The 20,802-nt window shown below is 44.6% G+C and overlaps 1 protein-coding gene across 1 annotated transcript in view; it reads left to right on the top strand.

Moving 5' to 3' along the window:
* The window catches only part of KDM4C (lysine (K)-specific demethylase 4C), a 311,865-nt gene that overhangs the window by 85,591 nt on the left and 205,472 nt on the right, over positions 1-20,802 (top strand). The window contains exons 5-7 of the mRNA XM_006881356.1: positions 1,162-1,211; positions 7,087-7,190; positions 11,843-11,980. Of these exons, the coding sequence (XP_006881418.1) occupies positions 1,162-1,211; positions 7,087-7,190; positions 11,843-11,980 (292 nt within the window). The remainder of the gene's footprint in view (positions 1-1,161; positions 1,212-7,086; positions 7,191-11,842; positions 11,981-20,802) is intronic.

Below are 20,802 nucleotides of genomic sequence, written 5' to 3'. Positions count from 1 at the left end.
TGGGCTCCGAAAATGGTCAGAAGTAGCCATAAATGGATGACTGTCATTTAATTATGCTAAAATCTTATCTTCCAAATTCAGTTGGAATAATTTCATTAACAGTGCTTTAAGGAGCAGGATATACAGCTGAATTTTCTTTTAGTGAATTGCCTGGTTACATCGGATTCAATTAAGTTTTGCATATGTTATCGAAGCCACCAAATGCAACCAAGTGTGGTGTTAAGTAAAATGAGAGAAATTATTTTAGTAAGAAAGTAACTTGTGCTTAATATATTCTGAGCTAGCAAACACAGTAAATGCAGATGTTAAAAATTAATACACTGTTTTGGCTTAAAGTTGAAAATACTAATTAATACTTTTCCCCCAGGTCCTTTGATTTCCTCACTAAAAATGACCATAATATTTAGTCTTTGTAGAGAGTATTAGTAAGTCATATCTTTAAATTTGTTGGCAAATTTACATTAAGGAAGCCAAATTAATTTACTTTTATGAACAGCAGGAACTAGAAACGATTGTTTTGTTCAAAGGTGAAAATTATTTTTACTGTAATTATGATTTTAAAAGTCATATAATCATGAAATAAAGACTATTTGAGTCGAATTTTTACTTAAAAGTGCTAGAAAATGACAGTGGAAAAAGAACTGTTGATATAATTTTGTATTCTATCTTGTCAATAAAAACAACTGGAACCTTAAACATGGGTCACTTGCTGTTCTTAGAAATCATAGGCCAAACTAAACACCAAATAAAAAGCAGATACTAAAAATAGCTGGGGAGACTTTGGTGCTATCAGTGTAATAGAGAGAGGCTCCACTGTCTTGGTGCTTGGGTCCTGGGCCTGGGCTCTTTAACTGACCAAATGGATTTCATTCAGAAAATGGTGGTGTTCTGTTGAGTGTTTAGGTTTGTTGTTTATGTTCTCTTTTTTGTTTGTTTTTTTAAGTGGAGACATTGAAATAAGTGGCTTCTAAGTTCTCTCCCCCCTTTCTGTTATATTGAAAGAATATGGCTGTGATTTTGTTTCTAGTTTCTACAGTTTATCTAAGTCGAATTCATTCTTGGGACTTTGCTTGTTTTGCATTATTTATAAGTATATGAACTAAGAATATTAGCTGAAAAAAATGATCACCCTAAATTTTTGATGTCTGTTTACAATTTTAGGTACGCTATACCCCCGGAGCACGGCAGACGTCTTGAAAGACTAGCTCAAGGTAAATGTGTCTTAAGTATTTCCTGTCTCGATAGGTTCGTTCTTTCTGGGGCGTTCACAGTGCAGATGGCCACCCTGTTAATTTTATTCTTTCCAACCTGTTGGCTTTTAAATATTTCTCTAATTGAACAATTTTAATTTTCCTACCTTAATTTGTGACTGTTTTCCCTGTTGCATCATCTCTGTGGTTATTTTAGGTGGTAGTTTAGTCAGGTGATTGCACTTAATCTATATTGATTGCTGCCAATTTGTTTGAAATTGTTGTTGCCTTCTTGTAAGTAACAGCCTTGAGATGCAGTTCCAGCGAGTGCTTACCGAGCGTCAGGTGCAGACTTGGCATGTAGGGCAACTGTCCGTGTTTCTGGGTCATTTTTCCTCCAGGGAGTGGCTCTCTTGGACGTACGAAGGTGGTGGTCCTCGGGTAACAGGCACTGATGACTGCTCACCTTTGGAGATGGCAAAATGAAACATACTTTATTAGAACTTTAATTTTTCCCCCATTTCGTGTCCATCTTCAGAGAAGGAGCCTGGTGGCACCGTGGTTAAATGCTGGATTACCAGCAGAAAGAGCAGTGGTTTGAAGCCACCAGCCACTCCACAGGAGAGCGAGGGGGCAGCCTGCTTCCTGAGGACTTCGGGCCTTGGGAGCCTGCGGCGGCGTCCACCCTACCTGCAGTGTCACTTGGAGTCAGAATCTACTTGGTGACTTAGGTTTTGCTTAGTTTCTGGTCTCTTCAGAAGGACCAAACTGAAGAATCCTAAAGCACTCTGTAAATCCCGGAAGCCGTGTAGACTTTATAGTGTAGCTTAACACATACAGCATCTGATGTAGACCCTCTGTAAAACTGCGTTAACCTGTGAGACGTTAGTAAACTCACAGACTGGACCAGAACTGTAAACCCAGGTGCGTGTCAACTCAAAACCCTTTGACCGCGTTGTCTTGAGAAGCAAACCAGGGAAGAGAGTTTAGGAGAGAGCAGAGACTTTGCTTCTGTTGCTCAGATGCCTGCCACATTAATTGAATTCTGCTCGATAATTAAAATGATAAAATAACACAGTAAACATGGTGTGTCTTCTCGAAGGCGTAGGCCAGGGCAGCAGTTGATCCGCGCCGTTGACGGCAGGCGCGGACATCTTCAGTTCTCTTGTCTCACAGCCTCCTTATCACTCCTGCCTTTTCTGCATGGACGCTCTCCTCTTCGGTTCCTGTGGAAATCTTGATTGACTGTGGCATCTACAGACATTTTACCTGAAAGGCATCAGGGCTGCGTCTCCTCAAGCCTGCACTTTGATTGTTGTCCTTCAGCTGCGCTCTCATTTACGCAGGATTTTTCCTCAATTTAATGTAGATGTAATATAATAATAAAAAAAAGGTCTCACGGGAATTGTGGCAGCTTTAAAATTTGCCATGCTTGTCTAGAAGACCGTCACGTGCGGTCTGATTTTTGGTTTGATGCAATTGAACGGAAAGCAGGGAGGGAGGGAGGGCCGCGGGCTTATGCGAAACCGTGAGTGGCAGTTTTGGAAGGTTTTCCGATTTTAAAATGTCTAAATCTCATCTGTTTTGAAATAAGACAATATCTTTGCTGTTCTATTAAGTTACACAGTCTATGGATTAAAGTAGGTTAAGAAAGGCTATATTCCATTTGCTCCCTGTTGTGAAGCAAATGGTGATACGAAGAGAAAAATTGGAGATGATGTGCTGTTGGGCAGCGTGGCTGCCAGGAGAGGGATCTGTGACCGAGGACGAGGACTGCCCGACTGGGAGGCGGACAGAACGGTGGCATCTCGTTAGGATGACAGCGTCGTCAGACCGAGCTCCTTTCTCCAGAGCTCTGCTTTTGAAACATGCCAAAAAAAAAGAAACATGCCGCAGTTTTGCTGACTTATTAAAAAAGAAGAATTTAGGAAAAATAGAATTAAAAAATTGATTACTCCAAAGGGTTAATTTAGTGTATTTGGGTATATGTTTAATGCCTGGCAGTCTTGACAAAGGAGCCCTGATGGTGCAGTGGTTAAACACTTGACTGCCAAATGAAAGGTCAGGAGTTCGAACCCACCAGCAGCTCTGAAGGAGAAAGTCGAGGCCTTCCATACCAGTCAAGATTACAGCCTTGGAGAACTTGTGGGGCAGTTCTGCCTGAATGCACTCGATGACATTGAGTCTGGTTTTTTTTTCTCCAATCTTTTAATTATTTTTTTTTTGTATGTACTGTCAAATTGGATCTGCTTGGTACAGGAATAGATTGTCCCTCGTTCTCCAGCAGAGCATCTGGTGGATTTGAACCGCTTACTTCTGGGATTGCAGTGCAGCCTGCTTTTTGGTTTTCAGTGCTGACAAAGCTGGAGAGAAGGATGGGGTCACGTTAGGAAGACCTGCTGTGTCCTGGGCTGATGGTGGTTGGATTCTCACCTCCGTGTGGGGAACCGTTGTTCCATTCCTGGCTGACACGCTGCGTGAACAGCCTCCATCTGTCTGCCGGTGGAGGCTGCATGTTGCTGTGACGCTGAGTAGATTTCTATGAGGGCCCTGTGGTCGCCGGTCCCAGATCCTCGAGATGGCTCAGGATGGGCGCTGCTCTGTCCTGTGGTTCATGTGGGCACCGTGAGCTTGCAGCAGAGGCCTGAGAAGGGACGATTTCCCCTCACTCTGCGGGAGCCATTCCTAGATGATAAAGCCCCGAGAGGCCAGCCAGCTGCCCCCCATTCTCTTACTGCTGCCACGTTCTCCCAACTCTTGGTGGGATTTCCTCGCTGCTAGAGCTTGACGGGGGGAAGCTGCCCACCTCCCCTTCTCAGAGCTTCTGGGGGCTTCACGCTGCCACAGATGGGCTCCCTTGTGGTTGGCAGCCCAGCACACTTCAGACTACATTGCCAACCCCCCCACTACCTGTGGGTTTGTGTGTCAGCTAGTCAGAGCAGATCCACAGCTGACCTTCCAGCTGGCTTTAATCAACACGTCCACGTCTAACCACTCCGCACAGAAGCAGTCCTTCCGTGTCCTTTCTCTGAGCTCTTTTCCTTGGGTGCTGTGTTTCTAAAGCCTCATGTCCATCTTATATAAGGCAAACCCATTATTGTCACAGTTACCTAGTGCTGTAGTGGTCCACGTACCACAAGCAGATGGTCTGGACAAACCTACTCGCCTTCTAGTCGGTTAGGAGTCTATGTGTCTGACCCCAGGTGCCGGCCCTAAGGCTGCCTTTATTCGTGCTCTCGATGGGGAAGTCCAGCTTGCTCATGCAGATTTACACTGCTGAGCACTCCGGCTTTTGTAAAATGAGCCAGGTGCTTTGACACTGTTGTAGGAAGATCCTGCGGGAACGGGTGCCAGGCTGGTCCTGGGTGCTCTCCTTCCCGTGGCCCCTTACCTGGTGACCACAGGACACCTGAGGGGTGGCATGGGTGCCAGCTGCTGGTGCCACCACTGGATTCCCATCATCCTCTCGGTCCTCGGGATTGTGGACCACACGGGCATCTCATCACTGTGTGGCCAGTTAAGTAGAAAGCCACCTGGATGGCTGGTGATTGTACTAGAAGCAGCCAAGTAGGATAACTTTTAGAGGAATGTTTCCGAAGTAAGTTGTTTAAAAGTGAAAAGGAGAATACTATTAAAATAAACAGGACACTTTGCAACGATGGCTCTCATTTAATGAATTTTTTTTGCAGCAATTTTAAACACACTGTGGTGTCTTTTAAAAAATGGTGACTTTTGGGACACTTGAGTATTCATTGGAATGTTAGATGCTGTCTTTTTCTATAAGAACTGATTCCATTTCATTCATAACTACAAAACTCTCCCCAGCCTGCATTTATTGTGGAAGAAAAGAGTCCCAGTGGCACGTTGGGTAGGAGTGGGCCTGGTATCCCAAAGGTCCCTGGTTTGAACCCTCACCTCTCCTGAGAGAAAGCTGTGGCAGCCTCCTCAGGGATTAACCACAGCCCTGCAAACTGGCCGTTCTGCCCTGTCCTGGAGAAGAGCTGTGAATCAGCATAGATGTGGTGTGGTGGGTTTTAACAGTGTTTTTGTTGTTGCGAGCTCTGGTGGCTTAGTGGCAAGAAGCTGCACTGCAATCCCAGAGGTGCGCAGTTCAAATCCACCAGATGCTCTGCTCGAGAAGGAGGAACAATCTCCTCCTGTACCAATCAGATCCGATTTGATGGTATACATACACAAATTTAAAAAAAAAAGTTTTTGTTGTTATGAAAGACCGTAGTGTTTCTTTAGCTGAATTAGATCATCTAAGAGTTTTAAAAGATTACAATTTTCTGTATCTAATAGTGTTTTGTTTCCATGCTTCCTCATGTGTTGAATAAAATACTTTTGCTCAGCTTCAGAAGGAGGATGGGTGTGGGCCACGCACGCCTGCAGGCGTTTTAGTTAATTTTGAGACACGTGCCCTGTGCTCAGTTTGTCTGTTTATGATGTGTTTCCCAGAGTAAGGTGAGATATGATACTGATAGCCGATTGTAAATACGGATTCTGAACCAATATGAAGTTCTTAATATACTGCAAATTACCTTCCTTCGTTGGTTTTCCAATTTAAATTAACTTATGACCAGTCACCACATTGTTCGGGTCCTGATTACAAATCCGTATCAAAAGAAAATTAAATAGACTCTTCTTTCTTCCTTGATTTTAATTTAAAACTTAATTCATTTAGTGCTGCACCAAGTTGCAGATTTGAAAAGTTTGATAGATCCACTTGAATTATGTTATGAAAATGTTTCGTGGGGGTGTGCTGGAGGATGCCCGGATGTGGTCTTCCTCTCTGGGGCTCAGTCCTCCGGTTAACGTGGTGCTTTCATGCCCTCACTTCCCTCAAGTCGGTCCTAACCCATCATGGGCAAAAGAGTAGAACCGCCCGCAGACTCTCGAGGCTTTAAATCTTCATGGAAGCAAATTGCCTCCATTTTCTCTCTGGAGCGACTGATGAATTGAGACCACAGGGCTTTTCTTAAAAGCCCAGCTCAGTGCTTAACCCATGGCACAACCAGAGCTCTTTATATCCTTTCATGGGGCTGCTTGTTTGCGCCTCGTATCTGTGGTGTTTGTGTGTTACGGTTATTACTGTACCCTGAAGGCTGTGTCGAGAGGCCCCAAGGACAGAGCTACTCCTCGCCTTCCTGGGTCTCTGCTGCTCTCATGGACATGCACTTTCCTCCGTTCCCGTCTCCCTCTCCCCCTGACACTCCAGGTAGGATGCTTGTGCAGAATGACTGGCTTCTGCAGGTCGTCCTCTGTTCTGTGGTGACTTTTCCTAGCTGGCTGTTGGGTTGGCGTCCTGATCAGCTGTGACCTCATGGTGCCATCCGTGTAGGCTTATTTACTTTAAAACCATCCCTGAGACCCACGTCCACACTACTAGGTTATAATTCTTACATCACATCATCAGACTCTCAGGTGCAGTGAGTCACCGAGGTAGGTGAGTGACAGTTCCCACGCGCTGTCCCCATGTGGCCGCAGAGCAGGTGACCACCATTGTGCCGCTTTCCCCGTAGGCTTGGCACAGAGACAAGCTGGTCCACAGCGTTTCCAGGGCTGTAATCTTTCCACTCACCTAGCAGATACTAGGCAGGCTGCATTACAGGGTGGCGTAAAATCACAGTGTGGTTTATCTCGGAGGTTTAATTACTTCCCATGCTCTGAAAAGAATCCTGTGACCTTCTTGTAAATAAGGTTAACCTTTAGTGGTGTGAATATGTATCCCTTAATTTTGAAGAAAACAGACTCTGCCTGGGTCCCAGAGTTTATTATTTGAGTTTGTTGGTGGTGTGGTCCTCTAATGTCAACACTGTAAGAATACGGAAATGGAACAGCAGTTATCAGCAGTTTGATTGAGGCTGTGCCGCTCACACGTGTGGTTTCTGTTTAGGTTTTTTCCCCAGCAGCTGTCAGGGATGTGAAGCGTTTCTCCGCCACAAGATGACGCTCATCTCCCCCTCTGTGCTGAGGAAGTACGGCATCCCCTTTGACAAGGTATCTGCTCCCTAACGAGGTCAGAGGTCACCGTGCTGTTGGGGTGTGTGTGTGTAAGAGATCAAGGGCTGACTGGGCCGACTGTGCTTGTGCAGACAGAGGTCAGCCAAGGTGGATTGACACAGTGATTGCAGCAGTGGGCGTGGGCTTCAGACCGTGAGGAGGTGCAAGGTCAGGCAGGGCTACCTCGGGCTGTCCACTGGGTCGTTAGGAGTCAAAGCAGACGCAGGGGCATCTAACAACGGCCGCATCCTCGAGGTCAGTGAGGCGTTTTAGAGAAGGTCCAGAAAGATCCAGATTTCTGTTTTACCACAGACCAGCTCATCACTGAAATGTTCATTTGAAATGAAGTTGATGTCTGGCTGTACTTACTTGTCAGGGATTTCATGCTGTTAGCTGTCATTCCTCAAAGCTCTGCAAAAAGTGACTCCACATTAAAGACGAGGCTTTCACGCGAAGAACATGATTCATGTTTGGGGATCTGTCTGCAGAGAGGATTCAGAGCAGTTATTAGCCACCACGTTGGTTGGAACCAGTGGTTCTGTGGCACATTTACACAGGCTGCGACTGAGATCTTACGGCTCAATTCCCCAGCGATTTAATAGCCAGAGAGTATAATTTCATTGGTGTATTTCTGCAGACTCAGTTTGCAAAACCACACACACACACACACACACACACACTCACTCTCTCTCTCTCTCTCTCCCCCCCGCTCCTTTTATCCCTCCTTCCTTCCTTCCCTCTTTTCCTTCTTCTTCTTCTTCTTCTTCTTCTTCTCTCTTTCTCTCTGTGTCTCTCACATATTCTTTGTGTTGGTGGACAGTCATCCAGTCAGAATTATTACCGACATGAGCATTTTTATGTGAAAAAGTGGAAGTGAAAGCAGCTTTGACCAGATAAATACAATCCTGTCTCGGTTTGTGGAGGATTAAGTATTTAGCTACTTGCAGAAACATTAAAAAAAGAAATCCACGTTCCTTCCCATCTTTTATTTGACTCTTTTCCCCATAATCCTGCTGTTTTCTACCTTAGAAGCTTTGCACTTGCAGCTAAGTCTTTACCTCTTGTTAATCTTAGGTACGTAAAGTGGCACTTTTTCTTTTCTTTTTGAGGCTTTGTTCAAAGTAGACTGTTTCTAGGTTCTTGATTTGGCTCCCTGGACTTGGGGTTCTCACACAAACTTTATGGGAGCCGGGGCCGGGCTGGGGGGGCAGGTGGAGAGGCAGCAGAGTGAGAGACTTCCTTGTCTGATGGCAGTGCCACCCCCCCAGTGTGGTGGTAGAGATGAAGCAGGCGAGTTTTGTTCTATTACGTGGGACAGGGACAGATGCCTAGAGTTAGGCACAGTGATAGTGAGATGCCCTAAGAGCCAGTGGTAATAAAGGAAGAAGTTCAAGCTATGCTGAAGACATTGGCAAAAGACAAGGCCCCGGGGATTGATGGGATACCAGTTGATAGCATTCAACTAACAGATGCCACTCTGGACATTCTCCCCAGTCTGTGCTGAGAAGTTTAGAGGACAGCTGCCCGCCTGGCTCACCAACTGAAAGAGATCCACATTTGTTCCTATTTCTAGAAAAGGTGACCGAGCAGAATGTGGGAATTATAGAACAGTGTTTTTAATATACGCAGGCAAAATATTGCTGAGAATCATCCAAAAACAGTTAAACAGTACATGAGCAGAGAACTGCCGGAAGTTCAGGCAGGGCTCACAAGAGGCTGTGGAGTGAGGGGTGTCCTTGCTGATGTCAGGTGGACTCTGCCTGAAGACAGAGAATAAGAGAAGAATGTCTGTTTGTGTTTTATTGACTATGCAAAGGCACTTGACTGTGTGGATCATAACAAACAAGAGAAGAAGGGGAATCCTAGAATGCTTAATTGTGCTCGCTGTTGTGCAGATGGACCAAGGAAACACTGCATGGCTTACAGTCAGGAAGGGTGTGCATCAGGGTTGTGTTGTCTCTCCATATCTATTCTGTCTGTATGTTCAGCAAGTAATTCATGAAGCTGGACTCCATACAGAGGAGTGTGGCATATGATCGGAGAGAAGACTCATCAAAAACCTGAGTTACACAGATGACACAACCTTGCTTGCTGCAAATGAGGAGGACTTGAGGTTGCTGCAGAAGATCAAGGACTAGAGCCTTCAGTATGGATTACATCCTAGCATCAGGAAAGCGAAGGTCCTTAACCCTGGGCTCATGTGCAGCATCGTGGATAAAGGAGTGAAGTTGTCAGTGGGTTATTCTGGGCTCAACAGCCACCAAACACCCTTGGTACCAGCAGTCAGGAAATCAGGTAGCCCACTGTCCTGGTAATCTCAAAAATACTTAAAAGCAATGATGTCAACTTGAAGACTAAGGTGTGCCTGATTCAGGACATCATCTTACTGTGCATCTGAGAGCTGAACAGTGGATAAAGGTGATGAAGGAATCGATGCCCTTGAGATGTGGTGGAGAGTACTGGATATCACATGGAGTTCCAAAAAGAAAAACAGTTTTGTCTTTGAAAATGTGCAGCCAGAACACTCCTTGAAGGCAAAGATGATGAAAACTTTGTCTCACATGCTTTGGTGTTCCTGGGAGAGGCTGTTCTTTGGAGAGGGAACAGCTTGGAAAGGTGGAGGGTCAGGGAAAGAGGACAGCCTCAGTGAGATAGATTGACACAGTGACGATACAGCGAAGGGTTCAAGTGTGTCAGAGGTGGTAAGGATGGCACAGAGTAGGACAGGGTCACATCTGTTCATAGAGTGACCAGTGAGCTGGACTTGACTTAATGACACCTAAACAACAACAACAATAACAACAACACCAGGAATGGAGAAGCAGCCTCTGTCCTGCAGCTCAGTGACAGAACTGGGACTCTGCTGAGCACTGGGGAGCCCTACCTAGCCCCCAGGTGACCACTTAGCTGCACCTACTTCCAGAGAACACCTGCACGGTGCCACTGGGGAGAAGATGTTAGACCTGGCAGGTGGAGGTAGAAGGTCCCCTCACGCATTTTAGCGCCACTGAAATGGCCTGGATGACTCTTTGTGCCCCTGTGTTTACAGTGTTTCTCCAGTGTGTGCTCATGCTCTCTCTCTTCCTCTGTCTGTCTGTCTGTCTGTCTGTCTCTCTCTCTCTCTCTCACACACACACACACACACACACACACGACTTCTAGGTCTGAATTGAATGAGGGAACCTTTATTCCCCTTCACACCATCAGGCAGGACTATTTAACTCAGATTTAATATGAAGGGAATTTCCTGCCGTAGAAAATGATTAATGGAATCTTATCTGCAACTTGTGGGGTTTTTAAAAACCATTTTGATAGATTCTTACTCCTCTTCCTCATCTGTTCTTAAACAGAATCAAGAAGGCTTTTCTGGAGCCTTCTCACAGCTCAGTGTGTGTTTGTGTTGGTCCTTCGTGTTTTTTCCTTGCTGCATGAGTGGTGCGGCAGGCGGCCCCAGCCAGTCTTCAGACATTTTATGTCTTTTGGGATGGCAAGTGTTTTCAGTATTTACGCATTATTAAGACCATTTACAGTCGGACCAACCAGACAGACAGATGCAGCATGTGCTAGGGCTGGAAAATGGGTTATAAATAAAATACAGTTTTAAAATTATTAAACCACTTACAATTAGAGGGCGTGGCAGGATAGAACAAGAATACAGGGGAGATGATTGAAGAATTTCTGTTCCTCCAGACGATGTGTTCAACCCAGTGGCAGGGTAGGACAGCAGGGAGCAAGGTTACATTTCATGGGCTGTGTTTTATCCTATTCCTAGTCGATGCCCAGGTAAAAAGCATTTTTCAGTAGCTTTCAGGACTGAGGTGCACACGTGACCCACGTTGTTGTATTTTCCCATTGCTCTTATATATGGGAAAGTTGGACAATAAATAAGAAAGCCTGAAGAAGCCTTTGAATGATAGTGAAGAATATTGACTATGCCACTGACTGCCAGAAGGAAGAAGACCTTTGTCTTGGACGTGTAGCCAGCATGACTGTGACGAGCTCTGGTAGCCTAGTGGCAAGAAGCTGCACTGTAATCCTAGAGGTGCACAGTTGGAATCCACCAGATGCTCTACGGGAGAAGGAGGAACAATCTCCTCCTGTACCACCAGTCAGATCTGATTTGGCGATACACACACACAAAATAATAAAATTTTAAAAAGAAAAAAAAGAAGTGAGGACTGGGTTTCACTTTGGACCAGTCACTAGAAAAGGACATCTTAGTTGGTGAGGTTAGTGAGAAAGAAGATTTTCAATGAGAAAGACTGACCCAGTGGCTACAGCGGCGGGCCCATGTGAAACAGTGATTGTGTTGACGGTATCAGCCCGGCCAGAGCGTCACTAGGTTTGCAAGGGGGCTGCTCTGAGTTGGGGCCACCAGAATGGGGCCCAGCAGCAGCTATAGTCGAACAGTGTTTTTAATTATGAGTTCAGTAGCTGTGTTGCTGGAAAGTGACATTTTGTTTACAAAGACTTTTTTTTTTAAATGTTTCCTATTATTGGACACAGTAAAAGACACCTGGGGACTTCTGTTATTTTAGGACAGCTCTGACAGAATATTTCCTTTCTATTTCACAAGCCGTGCTTTTAATTGTGTTCACAGTTTGGTCAGTTTTATAACTGAAACACATTGCCTGTTTTGTGCTTTGCAGATCACGCAAGAGTCGGGTGAATTTATGATCACTTTCCCCTATGGCTACCACGCTGGCTTTAATCACGGCTTCAACTGCGCAGAATCGACCAACTTTGCCACTGTCAGATGGATTGACTACGGAAAAGTTGCAAAATTGGTAAGTGATGCCTTCACGGAAAACAGAAACGTGTGTTCTGGTTTGTAGGCTGTGAGGTCACATGTAGCATTAAATGTTCCCGTTGCCGGTGGGTGTCTCTGACCACAGTCGTTTATTTCAGACTAGATGTATTCACTCTACGGAGGCTCTGTTGCCATTTGCAGCAATGGGTCTTTATATTTTTTTTTTTCCATTTTGAGATGAAGTGGAACGATTTACCCTGAGAGGTAAATTGGAGTGATGGCTGCTTCCTCTCTTAAGGCGACTGGCTGCTTTTTGTTCACTTTGTCCAGTGGCTCCACGCGGCATTGTGTGTGTTGAATAGACGTGCCCCTCTGCCTGTTAGAACTCGATCCCCAGCTTGGCAAACAGCCGTTTATCCTGGAAAGTGTCTTGTCGAATGGTGATGGCAAGAGGTTCAGGGAGGAGAGGAAGAAGAATTGATTGAAATGCTCCTTAGAACAATAGCAAATTTCTTGTAAAGTAGTAAGGTGGAACACATTTCAACAAGAGCTGTCTCTTCACATTAAATTTAGTTTAACATTTCACATCTCTTGCCCCGTGTATTTAATTTAGTCCCCATACTGTGCATTTTCATTCACAAGCGACTTCTGTTAAACGTAATTATGTCCCCTGCAGCGTTGGATGGAGGCTAGCTAGCGCCAGCGTGATGACGCGTCTGTTTGCTCTGCGGCCTCTCCTGTGGTCCTTCCGGCCCAGGGGCAGACAGAGCCAGGGCAGCTGCTGAATGAAAATGCGTGGTTCGTAGATTAGCCGAGCTGGTGGAGACTTGGTAGGAAATGACACACAAGGCATATATGTGGCCAGGACCTGGCCACCACATGGTTCAGTGAGGCACAGGTCAGCCTTGCCCCGTGGAACCTTGGAGTGAGTTTGAGTAAAAGATTTTCAGAGAGGACAACTCTCATTTCAGGAATGGCAAGTTAAATTTACACGTGTTGTTAGAAAATCGCAGAAAATATAGTCTAAGAAGCATTTGAACAAATTCTTGAAATAAAAGAAATCTACTGTGAGTTTAGAAGAGGTTTCTGCCCTCTTCTGCTGCCTGGGAATAAGTAGAAATGTTTTCCCAACTAGGGGTCATGTAGAAAGGAAGGACAGTGTCCAGCATCCTCTGTGTGTGATGTAAACTCAATGCAAAATAAAGACTAAGCAGGAATGAGGTCACCTTGCTGGGTCTGCCGTTATTGTGGCAGAAGCCTAATGCTGGCTCTGTGCGTTCAAACAATGGAACATGTAGGACTTTGTAACAGGAGATATTATTTCTTTTTTTATTTATTTATTTTTTTTTATTTTTGCGTGAGTGTACCGTCAAATCAGATCTGACTGGTACAGGAGGAGATTGTCCCTCTTTTTCCCGGCAGAGCATCTTTTTTTTTTCTATAATTATATTTTATTAATTTTCATAAACATTTACAGAGATTTTGGGTTTCCATTCATTCCTTGTTGCACTATTCTCTCTACCCTCCTCCCAGTTTGTTCTTGTCCAAATGCCACAGTGCTTGTCAAAGCCAGTTCTGATTAATCTTCTTTGTCTGTGTGTCCTTTGCCATTCCCTATCACTCCTCCTTGAGAGAGACTTCACCCTGATTCATAAGGAAAAGGGGATGGCGTATTCTCTTAGCTACTTCCTGCTGAAAAGGGACGCTGTGGGTTTCAGGGTGAAGATCTTCTCTCACTACTCTAAAGGGCCCCTTTGGCAGTAGGAAACACATAGACTATTATGGAGATTGATTTTGGAATTTAGATGCACTCTTATTGATTGTGCTTGGCCGTACATGTTCATATCCTTGAAGATGTATCATGGGGGTGTTGCAACCTAGAAGACACAAATTTGACTAACAAGTTATAAGTACATGAGTCAAAAATTACGGAAAAGTAAAAGAAAAGATTCTTTCATTGTTTTACAAACCCTCCCCCAGGTCCCCTCCACCATGTAGCCCTCGCTCTAGTCTCCTGTGATGACAGAAATACCTAGTTATATATCTCTTTTAAACAGTTTTCTCCCTCCTCTGTTTCAGTGCAGTATACATTATTGAACCCATCTTACTCAGTCTCTCCCCAACCCCAAGGACAGTCCCATTCTACAACAGTGGCATCATGTAATAGTTGTCCTTTTGTGACTGGGATATTTCACTCAGCATAATGTTCTCCAGAGTCAACCATTTTGAATAATATTGCATGAGTTCCTTGTTTTTTAATGCAGCATAGTATTCCATTGTGCGAATATACCACAGCTTCTCTAGCCATTCGTTTGTTGATGGGCACTTAGGTTGTTTCCAACTCCTTGCTATTGTGAACAAAGCTGCAATGAACATGGGTGTGCATATATCTGCTTGGATGTCAGCTATGGTCTCTTCAGGGTATATTCCCAGTAGTGGAATTGCTGGGTCAAATGGTATCTCTATTTGCAACTTTTTGAGAAAGCACCATACTGCTTTCCACAGGGGTTGCACCATTTTACGCTCCCACCAACAGTGAATCAGGGTTCCAGTTTCTCCACAACCTCGCCAGCATTTGTTGCTTGCTGTTCTGTTAAATTTTGCTATTTTGACTGTGGTGAAATGATATCTCATAGTTGTTTTAATTTGCATCTCTCTTAGGGCTAGGGATTTTGAGCAGTTCTTCATGTGTTTGTTAACCATCTGAATGTCGTCTTCGGTGAAGTGCCTGTTCATATCCTGTGCCCATTTTTCTATTGGATTATTTACCTTTATTTTGTTGTGGAACTCTGTGCCTCTGGGATTGTAGTTGCAGCTCCTTGCCACTAGGCCACCAGAGCTCCCCAGGAGATATTATTTCATGGTTTGTAGTAGATACTTTGGCTATCACAAAGATGTTCAGAGTTTCCGGAAAAATTATCTGGGCTCTCTTTATTCCACATTTCCTAATGAAATGCCCAGGTTGTCATAATACAGGGATACCGTAATACACGCACACAGGGCTACCATGAATTGGAATGGACAGCAACAGTTTGCTCTTTTGTGGGTTTAGATTAGTGGGAGGTAAAGTGTGAAATACAAAGAAAAGGAGACTGAAGTTCTAAGTGGCCACGTGCCCATGTGTGTGCCGGTGTGGGGGAGGGCTCGGCGAGGTCTCGTCTATCCTCAACATTTTTCTCAGTGTGTGAAGAAGGAGGACCAGCTTCCTTAGTCTTCACAGACCTTTCAGAGTTGAAGGGCTTTGCATAGACCTCCTTGTGGAAAGCTGTGGTCTTTTTTTTTTTTTTTTTTGTTTAGGAGGTTGAAAACTTATTTATTATGATTTTTTTATTATAACAGTTACATTGGCACAGTGGAATTTTAAAAGCAAGATGAAGACATAATACCCAGAGTGCTGGTGAGGGATCTATCTATCTATCCATCCATCTTTCTATCTCACACAGATACACTTTGTTTATTCATTTAAATATGTCCAACTAACTGGTGTTCAAAATGAGTCACGTGAAGAATGTTGTTGTGGGGTGATTGAATCAAGTATGACTGATAGTAACTCTATAAAAAACATATCTGAACCCTGTCCTATCCTGTGTCATCTTCAAAAGCTGTGGTCTTATTGCAGCTCTGTATCTAGCCAGCTTTATAGTTTTGGACATCAGATTTATCTAGGTTATAATGCAGAATTAGAATATTTTTTTTGGTATTTTTTGGTATTTTTTTTTAAATAACGTACTAGATAATAAAAAATAGGAGTCAGCCTAACAATTGAAATAAGGTGCTTGTGCACATGCGAGATGGACGTGTTGGGCTTTTGGCGTGTTCTCCCCATTCTGTGGTGACACTGAGTCCGTGGTCCTTCTGTGCAGCTGTCATTGTGGACCTTAGAAGGTGGCGTCCGGCTTGGTGGGATCAAAGAGCTGGACGGCAGGTTGTGTTTCATTTTTTCATGTGGCGGGATGAAGTGCAGTTCTTTTGATGTTCAGTTTGATGGATTTGTTTGCCACCGCATTCATTAGCTTCCCATCAAAAAGCTGACAGGCTGTTAAATGAAACTTTGGCTTAGATTTTCAGCGTGACTGTTTGGAGACATTTGTGAAGTTATTTTGTTTTTGTGGTGCAGCCGCCTCAAGCATTGCGACTGTCTCGAAGGGAAGAGAAGTTATTTACTGCACTGATTTCCTTGAGTAAAAAAAGAATCATTGTCTTCGGGACAGTCGTATCTGGCCCAGACCATCACAAGTATCACATTTATTACAGCGTGCGCCCGAGAGATTTGTCCGTGGCTGCGTAAAGCGTGCCGTCTTCTTGGAGGGAAAGGGGATCGTCGGTGGCACCAAAAAGAATACCTTCTAGTTTGCTTCACTGTTAAGTGGTAATCTATTAACATGCCGCGTTGGAAGGTTGAAAATGGCACCGCAGAGCCAAGCATGTTCTTTTATAAACTCTGGTTTTATCTCCCTCTCTAATTTTAAAGCATCACTGACATTCAAATCCTTCACCATTTGAACAAGTGCAAAACAGAGATGATAGAATTTTGAAATTGATTTCCCTTTCATCTGGAAGGGACTTGAAACTATTAAATTGTCTTGCAAACATGAGCTGTGGTGTGGATTCATTCTATTTTATGTTTCAGTCCTTCTCTAAACGGAAATGGAGTTTTAGATCAGGTAGCAGCATCTTAAAAAAAAACACACCAAACAAACAAAACACAAAAAAAGATAACCCAGCTTGGACCGTCTCTATTAAAACGATCAGGAGTCATTTAGTGGTGAGTCTGTGGGTTATACTTGCCTGTGTGTTAGATATCAGAATGCTTGTAAAGTGACATTTCTCTGTTCTGATGGCACGTGAAGGACGGGAAACGGAGGTTCTTTTGTGCACCGCTCACGTAATAGTTCTTAGTAATGTAAGTGTCTGGGACAGTCCCTTGTATTATGAACCCTCGAGGGTGGAGATGGTTCTGTTCTGCATACATTTGTTCACCTGCACTGGCTCTGGGTCCTGGCTCCTCCATCCTTGCTGTGGGGATGTGCTGGGGTCTGTCTCGGAACCTGGGGGACAGCATGCAGGGGCCACTCCACATCAGGAGAGTGCCTCACACGAGGTCATGTTTCCAAGTCCTTGTCTTCTGCTTGGGTGGTTGGTATTTATTTATCTGACAGGGTTTGTAAAGACTTGAAGAGGTTAATCACGCAAGTCCTCTACTCTGTTGGGTTGTGTGATTCACAACATCAGAGCCTAGAGCCAGCTTGGAACTGCGTGACCGGCTTGTGGGACAGATGGTGGGGTGGGGTGGGCCGACTCCTGGGAGGTGGGAGCAAGATTTCATTGCTTTGCTGGATTATAGGATTTGGAAGTAAGTCTAGAGAGAGAAATTAATTTTTTTCCACCTGAAAAAATCAAGATAGTTTAACTCAACAGCTTAAAAAAAGTAAATTAGCCCTTTAGAATAACTTCAGCATTCCACTGAGGATAATTTGTCTTTAAAACCCTCACGTGCTCACACACTAATATATTTACAACATCTGGAAACAACTTTGCTTCACTTTCCCAGCTTCCCTGTCTTTCCTTCTAAGCTTAGTTCTCTTACTACTAACAGAGTCTGTTTATATAATTTATTTTGTCTTTTCTGTCTGCCACTAGGCTGGATCTCTAGATGGGGAGGGGTTTAAAACAAACAACTCAGACTCACTGTTGTACTGTTGCCAGCACAGAGCTCAGACACCCTGTGTGGAGGGACTCGCCCAGGGCAAAGCCATGCCTGGTGCGTGTCGGAGCCCGGATCCCGGTAGGATCCTGCCTGTCGTCTCACTGTCGGCCCCATTTAGACAGTGCTCTGGCGTGGCAGCCAACACGCAGGGAGCGTCCCGTGGGGAGAAAGCGAACCTTCACAAACAGATGCGGCCAGTAGGACTTGGTTTCCCCTGTTTGAACATTTTCCTAGGGGAAGCTTGAGGTTCTCCGCCCATGCCTGGAATAGGTCCTCAGAACTTCAACTCAGAACATCACCACGTCAACTCCCACCATCAAGCTGGAGTAGGAGGAAATGTGACGGGGTGTTTAAGACGATGTGCGACAAACGTGGGGCGGTCACAGGAGCCAGTGAGCAAACTTCTGGTATCAAATCACTTGGTCTTGCTGAGACGGAGCTCTTTTTTTTATTTTATTTTATTAATTTTAATGTATTTTATTTTATTAATTTTAATGAATATTTACAGAGATTTTGGATTTCCATTCATTCATTGTTGCACTATTTTCTCTATTCCCCCCAGTTCGTTCCTCTCTTCCCCCCCCCGCCTTGAAAGTCTGTTTTAATTGGTTCATAGGGTTGCTGTGAGTTGTGCTTGACCCAGTTGCAAACAACAACAGCAACAACAGTATTTATTTTTATCAGATCTAAGTAGAGCCAGCAAACATGGTTGAGTAAAGAACCTTACGACCTTGTTATTATTCTTAAAAATGGAGTATTAGTATTATTAAAAAAATGAGAAGAAATTGAACCTGATTATTGGCTAGCTTTCTTTTTATAATCACAGCTGCTGGTATTGTAGTGTAAGAGGTGAGGGTGTTCATACATTGTTGCTGTTAGGTGCTGCCCAGCTGGTTCCAGGTCAGAGTGATCTACGTACAGAATGAACGGTGCTCGGTCCGCTAGACACAGACCTCTAGATGTTACTAGTTCCTTTATTGTTTGGATCCATTAGGAAAATTCTGGAAAACTATATTGAGGCAGAACAACTGTAGCAGGCCTCAATTCCATGGGAAATGTCAGTTAGTTTTATAAAATTAATTGTCTTGTCAAAGCTTAATTAGAAATACTCATCACGGAGTCGGTGAGACCCAGAATCATGCAGGGAACCTGAGGGGGAGGTGAGATGGGGAGGTGAGGCGGGGAGGTGAGGCAGGGAGGTGAGGCGGGGAGATGGCCTCTGTACTCTGCACTGTGGTTCGTCTGCGGGGAGAGGTACAGTTGAGGGCTTGGTCAGACTCCAGCTTGTGTTCTGCATTTAAGAACTCTGATTGGGAAGGGGTAACCTCGAAATTTTACCATACCTGTTAGGAAAACGGGGATAACAGCATTTTATCTGAAGAACAAACATCACTCAGTACGTAAAAGGAGTCTGGTTGCCCTTGACTGGTACCCAGAAGGTCACCTTTTCACCATCAGCTATGGCCCAGAGCTGGGTTCCTGGTAGTGGATTTGGGGTTTTGGTGTCCAAGTGTAGTCTGAATTTTGGGGAGGCGGTGGCTGTGGGAATGGTGTTTGTAGGACAGACGGCAGCGTCTGGCCTATAGGGGACAGCTCTGCTCCTACTGATTTTCTGTCCTTGTATTTGTTCCTCCTCATCTCCCCACATATACACCAGGATGAGAGGCCTGAGTGGAGAAGTGACCTTGACTCCCAGTGCTGGGGATTGTGGGCCGCTGTGTCCAGTGGAGGCTTGGAAGGGAGGTTGCTCTGCCATCTGTATTTGAAAGCCTGTGGTCACTCCAGGCTGTGTGCAGGATTGTGTGGGTTTGGAGTGAGCGTTCTTTATGGCAGACTCTTGGGGACAAAAAGCCCAGACAGCTGCTACGTCACGGCCAGGTCTGCCTACGTCACGGCCAGGTCCGCCCTCGTCTGCGTGGTTTCCGCACATTCTGTGTTGTGATGGTTTTAAAATGGAGTTAAGACCAAGTGTTAGGTGGTTTCTAGTCACCTAAATTCCTGATTTCTCATAGCGAATGTCAGTTTATATGTGTCGTTGTCATGGTGCCGTTGAGGCGACTCTGACCGCAGGTGACCCCACATATAACTGAACAAAATACAGTTGGGTCTGGTATGCACGTATGCATCTCATTGCTGTCCCTGTGGCTAGCATCTGTTAGGAAAGTTCTAGAAAAATAAATGAAGGAAGCAAAACTTTAGCATGTCTTCTGTTCCATATGCTATATCCAAATTGGTTTCAGAAAATTTGTAGAATGTATTTTTGTAAGACTAGAAACAGTTCTGTATGCTTTCCTGCTTTCCCATGATTCTTGGACGAGGGAGTCGAGACTTCAAGGATGTGTGTTCAGGCTACCTTGTCTTTTAACGTGTGAAATGGTGGAACATTTGGACTGTTCGGATGATTATTGCAATAGCATGAAAACCTGCTTCTTGACAGTTAAGAAAAGTGAGAAATGTCCACCCATCAGTAGCCTAACAGTAATTCAGAATCACAGCGGCCAAGTCAGTTCCACCCTGTGGGGGTGGCCTTGGGTCCCGTAAGCCCTGACTGCCCGTCTCTCTCCTGAGGAGTGGCTGGTGGATTCTCGCCAGCCCTGGGGTTAGTCGAGAAAGTCACTATGGACTCCACCACGAGAGGGTTTTTCTTTCGTAGCATCCTGGCACAGACGGAAGGGGAGTTCCCTTGACCAGAAGAAAGCAACTGGTGGGGTGGATACCCTCTCCCGGGAAAGCAGTTGGGCCGTGTACCCACACTTGGGGATATCTCCTGAGCCTCTGACCCATTTCTTCCTTCTTCGGTGGGAAACAATCAGAAAACATGCAGGCATTGATTTAAAAGATAGTTTTTAGTGTTCTTTTTAACAGCAAAGCTTGAGTTCTAACAGAAAATGTCTCATATTATGGGAATACTTGAGAGTCACAAATGATAGATAGCCCTATGTACTAGATTTTTTTCAGTCTTTTTTTAAAAAGGTTTTTTTATCTTATTATTTTTTGTGTGTGTACCATCAAATTAGATCTGACTGGTACAGGAGGAGATTGCCCTTCCTTTTCCAGCAGAGCATCTGGTGGATTTGAACCACACACCTCTGGTATTGCAGTGCAACTTCTTGTCACTAGGCCACCAGAGCTCCCTGATTTTTTTCAGTCTT

The sequence above is a fragment of the Elephantulus edwardii genome, unplaced genomic scaffold (assembly GCF_000299155.1).
Source record: "Elephantulus edwardii isolate Elephantulus edwardi_28Jun2011 unplaced genomic scaffold, EleEdw1.0 scaffold00014, whole genome shotgun sequence".
Classification (NCBI taxonomy): domain Eukaryota; kingdom Metazoa; phylum Chordata; class Mammalia; order Macroscelidea; family Macroscelididae; genus Elephantulus; species Elephantulus edwardii.
This window is presented reverse-complemented; position numbering and strand designations above follow the sequence as displayed.